Source organism: Mustela lutreola, chromosome 6, assembly GCF_030435805.1.
Source record: "Mustela lutreola isolate mMusLut2 chromosome 6, mMusLut2.pri, whole genome shotgun sequence".
NCBI classification, from domain to species: Eukaryota; Metazoa; Chordata; class Mammalia; order Carnivora; family Mustelidae; genus Mustela; species Mustela lutreola.
The window spans coordinates 103,095,897-103,109,736 of record NC_081295.1 but is presented as its reverse complement, the minus strand read 5'-3'; the positions used below and the strand labels follow the sequence as shown (position 1 = coordinate 103,109,736).

The 13,840-nt window shown below is 39.5% G+C and overlaps 1 protein-coding gene across 23 annotated transcripts in view; it reads left to right on the top strand.

The window, feature by feature from the left end:
• The window catches only part of DST (dystonin), a 469,784-nt gene that overhangs the window by 443,940 nt on the left and 12,004 nt on the right, over nucleotides 1-13,840 (top strand). For all 23 annotated transcript variants that reach the window (XM_059178308.1, XM_059178298.1, XM_059178319.1 and 20 more), the window contains 9 exons: nucleotides 1,833-2,027; nucleotides 2,536-2,664; nucleotides 6,071-6,214; nucleotides 7,108-7,296; nucleotides 8,795-8,924; nucleotides 10,559-10,722; nucleotides 11,717-11,879; nucleotides 13,151-13,305; nucleotides 13,477-13,551. In XM_059178308.1, coding sequence (XP_059034291.1) covers nucleotides 1,833-2,027; nucleotides 2,536-2,664; nucleotides 6,071-6,214; nucleotides 7,108-7,296; nucleotides 8,795-8,924; nucleotides 10,559-10,722; nucleotides 11,717-11,879; nucleotides 13,151-13,305; nucleotides 13,477-13,551 — 1,344 coding nt within the window. The remainder of the gene's footprint in view (nucleotides 1-1,832; nucleotides 2,028-2,535; nucleotides 2,665-6,070; nucleotides 6,215-7,107; nucleotides 7,297-8,794; nucleotides 8,925-10,558; nucleotides 10,723-11,716; nucleotides 11,880-13,150; nucleotides 13,306-13,476; nucleotides 13,552-13,840) is intronic.

Here is a 13,840-nt window from a genome sequence, read left to right as displayed (position 1 = left end):
TCCTGGAAATCTCCTGAGAGGGATTTAAATATTTTTTTGCCAATCAAAGGAAATATTCAGGACATCCCACTGATACTGAGTGCAAGGTCCAAGATTATGGTAAAATGTTATGTTACAACTTAAAGAATCTCAAAAACAACCTGAGGCACAGTAGTAATGTGGGATGGTTGTACCAGAGTAGACTTTATATACAAATATTTTACAGCACTGTAGTTTACAGCACTGTTTTATTTCTCCTCTCTTATGTTTGAATTAGAAAATTTATTTCATGTTAAAATGTTTTCTTTATACTTGCCTCGTTATGTTGTTTTGATCTTAACCTGTTCCTTTTTTAAATAGTTGGTGCTTTTGCATATTTATTTTCCCTTTTTTCGTTCTGTTATCTGATTATAAAAGAGAGTTTGTTACATTTAAATATTATTAAAAAAATCAAAGAATAGATGAAGAACAGTGATTGGGCCTACAAAAAGAAAAAAAGTTGAATTTTGTTGCTTTGCCTATATTGAAACAAATGTTTTGTGCATGATTGATTGATACAGACTTTCATTCCTTGGCATTCATTCAATGAGTAATGAATAGTGTAATGTTACTTTTTACATAAATGCCATTTGTATAAACTCATTGTCTAAATATTTACTCCCTTCAGCACTTGCCAGGTTTTTTATATATTAAAGGTTATCAAGAATGAGTTAATCATTCAGCATTAGTAATACAATTGGAAGGCTCAGGAAGTTTAAGTTCACCAAGTACATTGGAAAGTCAGCTCAGGACTATCGGGCGAGTCCTATCACAAACAGATTACACAGATGGTGTATTTTCGATGCCTGTGTGTGTGTGTGTGTGTGTGTGTGTGTGTGTCTGCAGGCACACCTCATTTAACACCACTAGAGTGAAAGCAAACAAAGAATTTATTGTACTATGTTTGGACTGTTTTTGACGGGCTCACTTATGAATGATTTGATTATCAGAACAGAAACTCATCGATAGAGCCAAAATGAAAAGATGTGCTTAGTAATATTCATTTGTAATCATCTTTTAGAGAAATAAGGTAATCTTAGTCTATCTATAAGCTTGGTTAATTTGAAAGATGTAGTTGCACACACTGTCTCTTGGATCAGAAATGAAGTACCCTGGGCTCATTTTTTGGATTGGGTCTGTGGCCAAAAGAAGCCAGTCTAACTCCTGGCACATCTAAGTTTATCAAAATTAGGCAAGAGGTAGGGAAAAGCTTTTCTTCCGAAAGGACAGATAAGGATGTAAGCCTCTAAAATTTGACATTAGAGGTTAGTTCTCAGGATACTGTGAAAGCTGAAGCTGTGTTGCAGGGAAAAAGACTGCAGGCCCCCTCCCTGTGGGCTCCCCTGCCATTCCCTCCAGTACCCTCATGCAGACCCCAGGATTGCTTAGTTCTTCATTCGTCTGTTTGTCTATTAATGAAGAGGAATGAGGTAGCCAGCACATTCTTGGCACTTATGAGGATTTGAGAGGAATTGGGACGCCATAGTAAAGAATTATAGAAAAAAAGAGAACGTGACATTTTCACTTGTGGAATTGCATTTGAGTAGCCACCATTATTTAAATCCAAAGCGTCATTTAAAAATTAAGGTTTGATTGCTCAGGAGGATGCTAGAAGATTGAACAGCTTTACAGCTCTGTTAGGAGCAAGCATGTGATGACTGAGCTCCTGAAGATTCTGTGAGAAGTACGCCTCATTAAACTCTAAGTCTTAGAGACTGGTCAGGAGGTCATGTACATATATATTCCACACTGTGTTTTACTGGTTTCATTTTGTAGTGAAAAAACAATTTTTAATGGAAATACGGTCTTTCTAGGTTTTCCAGAAAGAACTGGGGAAGAGGACCAGCAGCGTGCAGGCCCTGAAGCGCTCAGCGCGAGAGCTCATCGAGGGCAGCCGAGACGACTCCTCCTGGGTCAAGGTCCAGATGCAGGAACTGAGCACACGCTGGGAAACCGTGTGTGCACTGTCCATATCCAAGCAGACCCGCTTGGAAGCAGCCCTGCGGCAGGTGACAGTCTTGTAAATTGCAGCTGGGGGTGATGAGAAAGGTATCAAAGCCCAGAGCTGCTCTGGTGGAGAACTGTTTCACTCCTCCTTTCTTACTGGGACGGTGATGGAGAGGGAGATTCTTAGAGGATCCTTGCCTTGCTCCTCCCCCCAGGAGTTTTAAGTTACTCACAGAGGGAAGTTTTCTCATTGTCACACAAAAGTGCCAGTCTTGAAATTTTTCACCTCAGACGTGTAATGGGCTGTCATGGCTCTAACATCAGATTGTTAAAATGGTGAAGTAGTCTTCATATTGGGGTTTAGAGGTCTTAACATTTATAAAGTGTAGCAACATGTATCTTTATATTTTTAGTGGGCATAATGCATATCGTTAATCAATGTAAATTTAAGACTTTTTTTTCATTGAGAGGAGGACTGTATACTAACAAGCATCTTTGGGGATCTTCTTTGTGGGGTGTGTGTGTTGTGTGTGTGTGTGTGTGTGTGTGTGTGTGTGTGTGAACTGTTAGGCAGAGGAATTTCACTCAGTGGTGCATGCCCTCCTGGAGTGGCTGGCAGAGGCCGAGCAAACCCTTCGTTTCCATGGTGCTCTCCCAGATGATGAGGATGCCCTTCGGACACTCATTGATCAGCATAAAGTGAGTTATCTAAATGCTAAGTAAAACTAAATGAGAAAATTCAATAGGCTCGTGATGGTAGATATCAATTGCATGCATATTTCCCTTTCTGAGAAGTAATTAAAGATCTAGCACATTTGAGAATTTGCCTTCATCCTCTTTGCTTACATTGGTGTGTCCCCATGCCCGCAAATAAGTTATCTCTCCACGACTGCTTTGTGAAGAAGGTGGCTATTCTAAAGTGAGTCACCGTTCCCTCTCTTTTGGAAGAACATTAATTTTTCTAGGAGGTTATCTGGCTTCTGACCCAAACTGGTCAACTTCATTGTACTTTCATGTGCATTTCAGATGAAATTTCCTGCATGAGCCTTTGGCATTTATAAACATATCATTAGAATTATAAATAAATAAGTTTGATCTTAGTAAACAAGACAAGCAAGTAATTCAATAACTGGTCTTCAAATTTTATTTTTCAATCTCTGCCAGTTCTGGTTTTATTTTATTATTATTTTTTTAGATTTTATTTATTTATTTAACAGGGAGAGACGCAGTGAGAGAGGGAACACAGGCAGGAGGTGTGGGAGAGGGAGAAGTAGGCTCCCTGCTGAGCAAGGAGTCCAATGTGAGGCTTGCTGTGGGGCTTGATCTCAGGACCCTTAATGACTGAGTCACCCAGGCACCCCGCCAATTCTGGTTTTAATCAAGATCCACCTTAAATTTTTATGAGAAGTAGCCTGTAGTATAAATTATAAATTTAAAATGAATTCTGTAAGTAGATATACTGTTGGATAGTTAACCAAATAAAAATCTGGCCACTGAGTTTTCAGGTCAACATCTATTTTGTAACAGTGCCTAGAACTAGCAAAACTGTTAGGAGAGTGATCTGGATACCTCTTAACACTTGTTTCTTGTTTGTTTTTGTTTTTTGTTAAACCTTTTTCTGGAGAGGAGAAGGGAGTTGAGGGAAATTGGAAGGGGCGGTGAACCGTGAGAGACTATGGACTCTGAAAAACAATCTGAGGGTTTTGAAGTGGTGGGGGTGGGAGGTTGGGGTACCAGGTGGTGGGTATTATAGAGGGCACGGATTGCATGGAGCACTGGGTGTGGTGCAAAAATAATGAATACTGTTACGCTGAAAAAAATAAAAATTAAAAAAAAAATTAGAAATTTACAATGCTAACACTCAATGCAGTATCCAACATTTCTTTTTAAAAGATCTGTTTAACACCACTGAAGAAGCTCATCTTCCAGGTTCAGGTTGGAAGGATGTCATTAGTTCCATTGTGGCATGGATTACATCATCTATGGAGATTTCTTATTTGTGACGATTGTGCTCTCTCAATGACGGGCTGCCTAACCTATAGCAATGAAATACTGCCTTGTCATTAATAAAAGTGATGTGAGCTTGTCTAACATTATCTGGAGGAACGGAATGCTCCATAAACCATTTAAAGTTGAAGTTAGAATATAAGAGGAGGAAAATGACATCAAATTTATTATAAATTTTTGATTCAGCTCAGTGTTTTGAAGAGCTATTATATTACTGTTGTCTGACCCACCAGCCAGCATTGAGTTCCACTGACAGAGTTGGTCTCAGAGGAGCTTCTTATATATCAAACATCTTACAGTAAGGTGCCCGCTTGGGGTATCAGTACCCTCAGAGCAGGAGCAGGAAACCCCCAGAAGCATCAGGAAGCAGGGTATCCGGAGCAGTGGTAGTGTTGTGGGGTCTTTTTGTTTTTGTTTTTGTTTTTACAACAAATTACTTTTAAATATTTTTAAGTTGTATAAAATTACATGTCATTTCATAAAGGGCTGCTTAGTACCAATAATTAGCCATAACATCATCCGTTCTTTCTTATTTCCTCTGCTTTCTTCACACACTGAGCAAATAAAAGTAAAGCAAAATATTTAATTTCTTAGCCCCAGGACCAGAGACTTCTCAGTATAGTCCACTTTCAAAAATGGCAAGCTTTCCCAGGTGAGCATAGAATGCAAGCAGGGAGCTGACCATCCAGCCCACGGCATTCTGGGCAGGACTCTGGCACTGTTTGGTTAGGGGTGATTAAAAGTATACGGTCAGATCCCCTGTCCTTGGGAAAGCACAGCTGTTATTGGCCTCTGGTTTTCTCTTCCTAGTAAAGCTTCCCCCCGCCCCCTTTCAGTTAAGCAGATCTGTATTGGAGGAAATGAAAATAATTTTTTCATTTTAAAATTTTTTAAATGAAAATAATTTTTAAAATAAAAGTGATGATATTTTAAAGATAGGTCATGTTAGTGGAGTATACTATTAATTAAACCTTGACATGACGGCAGTAAAAATGGGTAAATGAGAATTAAAAAGCACTTATTCAATCACAAAGACACACGGTCTTTTGATCTTGTGGACCTTAACGTCCAGTAGGTATGTAAGGAGACATGGCAACATGCCAGAATAGGAGGTCTAGGACAGAGCTGCGGCACAGAACCCAAAAAGAAAAGGTCACTAGACATTCTAGGAAACCCATTCTCCGATGATCACCCTGACCACATGGCATGGATAGTACGGGGTGTCCACTCAGTCTGTAGCCTTTGCAGCCCTTGCCCATGTTACTAAGGAATCCGTCCCTCTTAGTGCTGGGGTCCAGACTGGGGTGCTGGCAGATGCTTGAAATTCACTCTGAGGTTCTGGAAGCACAAGACCTTTTTTAAGGCAGAGGTCCTCATTTGTAGCCACGCTTTCAGAGTTCTGTGACTCATGTATCTATGAATACAGTTCTGATGGTAGAAAGTACAGTTATGTGTGTGAGACATTTGCAGAAAAGTTGATTTGAAAGCATTTTAGAGCCTGTCAGGGCTTCTTCATCCCACCAGAGCAGGGGATGACAGTTTCTGGCTGTCAGGCCCATCCCCTTCATGCTCTCCCCGACTCTTTCCTGCTGGACATTTGGGCCCTCTCTCCCTCACCCCAAACATTTATAGTTCCCTGCCCAGCCTTCTCTCTTCCTTTTCGGTACATATTCCTCTCATTGCTGGCACACAGTTCATGCTGTTTTAAATATACAACCTCCTAGTTTTGTGAGGACATTTTTTTTCAATCAATATTTTTGTCTCTGGTGGTACTCTCTCTCCTAGTCCTGTTCTCCATTACCATATGTACACGCTATGCAGATATAGAAGAGTTTGTTTTTTTGTATAACATATCTTATAAGGCGTGAGGTGTTACCTAATACATGTATTCAGAAAAATACCTGTTAGAAAGTGCCTCACTTCCCATTGTTGTCCCTTTTCCTCTCTTAATTCCCCAGTTAGTGAATTGTTTCCAGCAGTGCATAGTGCTGGTGAAGTTCTTGTGTACTTGTCTAACTCTGACGGTCACAGGCACGTCACTGGAGTTTTATTTTCAACCAGTGCCAGCAGCTGATTGAGGTGTTTGTTTCTGCTCTAGGAGTTCATGAAGAAACTGGAAGAAAAACGGGCTGCGCTGAATAAAGCTACCAGTATGGGAGACGCCGTCCTGGCCATCTGCCACCCTGACTCCATCACCACCATCAAACACTGGATGACCATCATCCGGGCCAGGTTTGAGGAGGTCAGTGGGTCTCAAGTCATCATTAGAGCAGGAACAGAACTGAGATACATGTGTGACCCTGGGAACAGGAGGCCTCTGCAAACCTTCCTCTGTGCATGACCTGTCTCTGCAGTCCACTTTTATTTAAAAACGTAAAGCCATTTTGCAGCTATGTCCCTGAAGCATGAAAAAGCAAATGTTTGGTTCCCTGTATGACTTTTTGTCCCACTTCCACATTGTTGAATAACCCAGCACCCAAATTATACTTCAGAGGAGTATATGCTTGGGGAATGGATTACGTACATGAACTGGATTCTGCATTTTAAGATTTTATCTATTTCTATTTCCACTCAATGCTTCATGGAATAAGCATTCTTGAGCCGTCAGAGAATGTGTGTTTGAACTCAGACTAGAAATCTAAAGGAAGCCTGGGTGTTTGACACCCCGTCTGTAACTATGGGGGCAAACATCAGAGGGGCTTTCATGTCCTCCACAATCTGGTAGTACCATCCCAGATAGCACTGATGGTACCGCTGATGGGATCTAGAAAGACTGGCAGTGTTATGATCCCAGGCCCAGGATGATCTTCTATATCCAAATATAGAAGAGTGTGTTTTTTTGTGTAACATATCTTATAAGGCGTGAAGTGTTACCTAATACATGTATTCAGAAAAATACCTGTTAGAAAGTGCCTCACTTCCCATTGCTGTCCCTTTTCCTCTCTTAATTCCCCAGTTAGTGAATTGTTTCCAGCAGTGCATAGTGCTGGTGAAGTTCTTGTGTACTTGTTTAACTCTGACGGTCACAGGCACGTCACTGGAGTTTTATTTTCAACTAGTGCCAGCAGTTGTGTATTTTTACATCAGTTATTAACTAGGATGGATGAAATTGAGAGACATTTGTTTCCCCAACAGGTGTTGGCCTGGGCGAAGCAGCATCAACAGAGATTAGCAAGTGCTCTGGCTGGGCTCATTGCAAAACAGGAATTGCTGGAAGCTTTGCTGGCTTGGTTGCAGTGGGCCGAAACGACACTTAGCGACAAGGACAAAGAAGTCATCCCCCAGGAAATCGAAGAGGTGAAAGCCCTCATTGCAGAACACCAGGTAATATGAATATCATCCTAACCCTGTCTTCTCAGATACTGTTTTTATTTCACTGCCATACTTCTCAAGAGATTGCTTTGTGCTGGTTACCATCACTTCCTCAAACACACTCCTCAAGTTCTTCCTTACATTTATTGTCCGTTTCGCCCTGTTCTTCTGCTCCGTCTTCTGGCGACCTCGCTCTGCCGGGCTTTATGGCTCCATGCTTGCATATTCTACTCTCTGCTGCCACGCATCTCCCACGATGACCATCAGTACTTCAGACACACCCTGTCTACAAGGGAGTGCATCATCTTGCTCCAAAAAACAAATGACTTCTCTATCCTGCCTGTGGGCCTCCCACTGACTCTGATTTATTTGTATGCTTGTCACTTTGATACACATTTATAAAGGGAAGCATTAAATGGCAGCTTAGTTGACGAAGCAGCTAGCATTGCAATATTTTTTTTTAAAGATTTTATTTATTTATCAGAGAGAGAGGGGGAGAGAGCGAGCACAGGCAGACAGAATGGCAGGCAGAGTCAGAGGGAGAAGCAGGCTCCCTGCTGAGCATGGAGCCCGATGTGGGACTCGATCTCAGGACACTGGGATCATGACCTGAGCCGAAGGCAGCCACTTAACCAACTGAGCCACCCAGGCGCCCCGCATTGCAATATTTTTAAATAAATGTATGAGCCATTCATGTCCATAACGGCCCTGAAGTGCCTCATGTTGTGTTCTCTGTGATCAGAGTTCTCCAGTGTGACAGATTCTAGACATATGTTTCTCTACTTTTCACTTTTATCTGACTCCTCTTTTTTCCACCCCTTTTCACCACAGTCTCTGTCTTTGCTGCGTATTCCAGATAGAGGGATCTCTAAGTCACAATAATAAGCCTAAGGAGACAAGACAAGAAGTAGCAAGATAGTCAGACCTCTTAAATGGGAACTTTAACCTGAATAACTTTTATCTCCCTTGGCATAGTATTTGTATAAACAGAAATATTTAAGATATGTCCATATTTAATATGTTTGCCATATGTCAGTGTATAGCAAAGCCATCTGAAGTATTTCAAATACATTAGTGAAACGTGCTGCAGAGACATCCTGAGGACCAGCCCAGTTAATTAGTTGCTTTGCAGATAAATACTCACTTTAAGATTCTTCAGGAAGAGCTTAAAAGCTCTGGAAGATCCTGGTTGATACACAGATAGGTTATATTAATTATACAGCTGCTCCCATGCATGGTCATCAAGCTAAAACAAATTACTGTTACAGTGCTCTAATTACTTACCAGGTATATGTAACATTTTATATTGTTTAGTTGTGAGTAAATGCTATGTTATAGTGGCTTACAATTTTTTGGCCCCTAAAGATATAACAAGTTGGTTTATGCTTTTTTTTCCCCCCAGAATGAATTTCAGAAATAATAGCATGGTCCTTTTATCCTTTGCTTTTAGTTCATTTCTAAAGGTAGTTTTCTGTGGTGCACTTCTATTTAATTGACTTTGACCTTTCAGACCTTCATGGAGGAAATGACCAGAAAACAACCTGATGTGGACAAAGTTACCAAGACCTACAAGAGGAGAGCAGCTGATCCTTCCTCATTACAGTCCCATATTCCGGTCCTGGATAAAGGGCGAGCAGGAAGTAAGCAGTGGCCAATTTCTTTAAAATGCACATGGCTAAAGCCAAGGAAGTTAGTTTTGAGTTGTCACTTGAAATTTCAGAGCAATTGGTGATTCTTTGAGCTCTCTCTACCATAAAAGTTTTCCTTGAAAGAACACATGGGCTCAAATATTGTAGCAACTTATTTAAAAATAAAGGAAAAAACATATACAGGCCTCTCTGTTTAATTTTATTTGCTTGTAGGGTATCTTTTAGATTAGCTAGAAGAAATTGGAAAAAATGTACAACAAGAACAGAAACCATCATCCCCTTTGCTTCTGTTATATAAATAACCTTATGGTGGGATATAGCAGAAATGACCATGACCTGGATATAGTTTATGACCTAACTGTTCATTAGTGACTGGCAGTCTGATAGATTTTGCCCATGTTCATATGACTTCAGGCTCTATTTACTTGTTAGTCTACTTTGACTCCACGAAAGGAAGTCACAAAGTGACATTAAAAATGATAAAGCAGGCTTGGAGAAGATTTAAAAGAAGCTCAGTTTATAGCTGAATAATTGTAATTCAATACATTTCTTAAAGGTGCCTTAATAGAAAAAAAAATGATTTCAGATCTTTTGTAGTTGCTGTATTACCCAAGGGGGCAAGGTAACAAAGTGGTGGTTAAGAACTCTGGAGGCAGACTCCTTACCACCTTGGAAATATAACCTGGGACAAGTTACTTAAACTCTCTCTGAGCCTCAATTTACACATTTGTAAAGGGGATAATTATAACCTCACTGGATTCTGGTGAGGATTAGATAAACTAATGTGAACAAAGTGCTTAGCATACTTCCTGGCTTGTAGTTAAATGCTCAGTAAATATTTTTGTAGGGCCTCGTAGGAGTGAGGAACTCTGGGCAAATCCCAGCTTGAACACTCTTCCTAACGTGACTTTAGGCCAGTTGTTTTTCCAGGCCACACTCAACCATTTAGTTAGATGAGAAAAATGCATTGAGAGAACTGTTCTGTGATGTTATAGAAACTTGTGAAAAATAGCCAGAAAAGAGGGAGAAAAAATTAGGAAAGGCAGTAAATTGGGTTATGAGACTGTGCACAGGAAATGTGCAGTCTCTGTGGAAAACAGACTTGGATGAAAGCTGGAGTCATACACACACATCCCTATTTGATCAGAATTTGTGAAGTATCTTGCTGTGACTCAAATGAATGGCCACTGTCTCCTGCCCTCACCTGCCTTCCTTCCAGCCTTCTTTTCTAAGAAGGGCAGCTGGGTTTGGGTAGCTGATTCTAAGATAAGTCTCACTGCCCTGGGAGATTTATTTTATCATGCCTTAACAAAAGAGAGGCTCACAAGGTACTTCTTTGTCATTGAAATGGCATGGATTTTAAGCTGGAAAATGTTTTAAACATAATTTTATAAAGAGAGCTTTTCAGTATTTAAATGCCCATTGGGTATGTTTCTCTGTTTTATATGAAAAGTATGTGATCCTTGGTAAGTAAAACAGATTTGAACTTGAACATTATAAGATCTAAATAAGATCTTTCTAAATAATTAAGTTGATTCAGTTTTAGCTAGGAACAATAAAGGCCAAGCCTTAACATATTTAGAACCCTGGAAACCACTCTCCTAACTAAAGTTGCATTTTAACAGGAAAACGCTTCCCAGCGTCAAGCTTATATCCCTCTGGATCACAGACACAAATCGAAACCAAGAATCCGAGGGTCAATTTATTGGTGAGCAAATGGCAGCAAGTTTGGCTCCTTGCGTTGGAAAGGAGGAGGAAGCTTAATGACGCCTTGGACAGACTGGAGGAGGTCAGAGAACTCCTGTGTTCAGGACCCCTGATGATATGGGATGTGGGTTTAGGGAATCAATAAAGTAAACTACAGTTGACCCTTGAACAACATGGAGTTAGGGGCACTAACAGCACCCCCCCCCACACACACACACATACTGCATAGTCAAAAATCCACATATAACTTTCGACTCCCTCAAAACTGAACTGTTAATAGCCCCTTATTGACCAGAAGCCTTATTGCCCTACCTATAAGAAGCAATTAACAAAGTTATATGTGTTATATACTATATTCTTATAATAAAGTAAGCTAGAGAAAAGCAAATGTTATTAAGAAAATCACAAGGAAGAGAAAACACGTCTTTTTAAAAATTTCATAAAAAACCTGCATGGAAGCAGACCCACACAGTTCAAACCCAGCGTTGTCCCAGGGTCCACTATAATATGTTCTAACATAATCAGAACCTGACTCCATTAAGAGAAGAAGCAGCTTGATGTATGTTTGCTTGGTATTATCTGGGAAATATAACCACTGATAATTCAGGTATTTTCATTATATATATATATATATTCTGTGGTCTGAGATGTAGAGTTTCAGATTCTGAAACTGGGAAATTTTTAGAAGCCTTGGATGGTAGAACGGCAAAGAGCAGAGAGAGAGCAGAGGTGAGAGCTGTTGAGCTGGGCCTGCTGTCCGGTAGGCACAAAACTTAACAGTAGTGTCTCTCTGGGGCAGTTCACCTTTGTCACATTGGCACTATCAGAAATTGTTAGTTTGACTTTTTGAGGAGTTTTGTATGTTTCTTTTATTTGAAAAGAACAACCAGCGACAGTAGTGAAATCATAGGAAAGATGTTTCTGTGCTCCCTTTGCAAAATGAGACCTTTTTTATTTTTTTGAAGTGGGAAAGATCTGTGCATTATCTGGAAGGTCATTAAAAATAACTTTATTCATAAAGTCGGAGGTACTGTTTGTGCACCGTATGAACCAAAAATACCTTTTGTCCTTTCCAGCTGAGGGAATTTGCTAACTTTGATTTCGATATCTGGCGTAAAAAATACATGAGATGGATGAATCATAAGAAATCTCGAGTGATGGACTTCTTCAGGAGAATTGATAAAGATCAGGATGGGAAAATAACCCGACAAGAATTTATTGATGGAATTCTTTCCTCAAGTAAGTCCCAAGAGAAGTGACTGTAAATGATGTCATTTTTTAAAGAAAATAAGCACACTTTAAAATTGTGTTACTAATAAAGCATCGTCTTTAAGCTTGGCTATGAAGTCATGCCTTCAGGGAAGTGTCCGTGGTGAAATGCGTGGTTTTGGGGTCAGGCTTATTTCATACTCCTGTAACCACAGTTGGTATATTCCTTGTTCCCTGAAGCTGTGTCCTCATTAGTATAATAAAGTTAATAATATTTGATTCTTAGATTGTTTTGTCTGACATGTAATGGGTAATCAGTAAATTCAAGTCAGCCTCTTCCCTTTTTTGTTCTAATTGACATCTGATCATTGTCATTAACGGGAAATTAGAACTCTATGAAAATTCTTAAGGTATGTGTCACCTTGTTTGATGGTTGAGTCATATGGATGTGATTTCTTGGGCAGATGTTACTGGAAATCTTAAAGTAAATTTAATATAATCTTATGAGTATATATATGATATGAATTCACATGCATAAAATTCATATATTCCTTAAAGTGGTAGTTGAACCATATGAAATTTGCTAATTTTAAAGTTTTCAACCAAGAATAAAAGCAATTTTCAATGATTCATCCTGGTAGTAATTAAAGATAAATGTAGGTCCTGTATATTGTGGTTTGATTTGTTATAATATAAATCAGTTTTTAAGAGGATTTTAATATATTTGATGACCCTGATAATTTAACTGGCTACATTAAGATAGAAATAATACAACTGAGTCAGAATTAGCAAGGTATACTACTTAACTTTTTTTTAAGATTAAATCTTTTTGTAAAATGTTATTATAAACTATGGGTTTTAAAAACTTTGAGAATATAGTATGGCTTATTCTGAGAGTATCCTAATTCGCATTTCTACGTGGAATCTACACACAGAGTGAAACTCACAGTGTAGAAAAGAGGTTGCCAGGGGCTGGGAGGTGGGGGAGGTGAGGACAGCCTGGAGAAGGGTAGAAACTCCAAGATGAGTAAGGTCTGAGGATCTAAAGTACAATGTGATGGCTACAGTTGATAACACTGGATATTATGTAGTTGAAATTTTCTGAGTAGAACTTAAATATTCAGGAAAAAACAAAAAGATATCTGTGAGGTGGTGGGTGTGTCAATTAACTTGATGGAAGGACTCCTTTCATAATACGTACAAGGATCAGATCATCATGATGTATACTGTTCAGTATTTTACAATTTTATTTTTCAGCTGTACCTCAGTAATCATACTTACTATTATTTCGAAAATTTTAGAGTTTCCAACCAGCCGCCTGGAGATGAGCGCAGTGGCAGACATCTTTGACCGAGATGGTGATGGATATATTGACTACTATGAATTTGTAGCAGCCCTTCACCCAAATAAAGATGCATATAAACCCGTCACCGATGCGGACAAAATCGAAGACGAGGTACTCCACACCCCGACCCCCTGCAGCAGCAGCAGCAGCGGGCGCTGCCGGGACACCATGCTCAGATTCAGGCCGCCATTTTATTTCCATCTTGAGTTGTATTGAGGTGTTTGTTGACTCTGCAGTGTCATGTTAACCTTGAAATGGACATTTCATCATTGTTTTTGGCAGGTGACAAGGCAGGTAGCGAAGTGTAAATGTGCAAAACGATTTCAAGTTGAACAGATTGGAGACAACAAATATAGGGTGAGTTTTCAAAAGTTAACTATTTAGTTCTCTTGAAGGATAACAATGGAAATCTGTATACAATTTGAACTGCATTGCTTTCCAGGAATGCTAATTATTTATTTTTTACCTCACATCACAATAGAATGGTATATGAAATTCCAGCTTTTGTCATTTTAAATGATGTAGAGATAGCCTGCATTTTGTAAACTAGGATATATCTCTGACATGCATTTTACTTTGAGGAGAAAAACACATCCCACATACTCAGGTTGCTTCCTGTGACTTTAAAATGTATTTTATTATGATT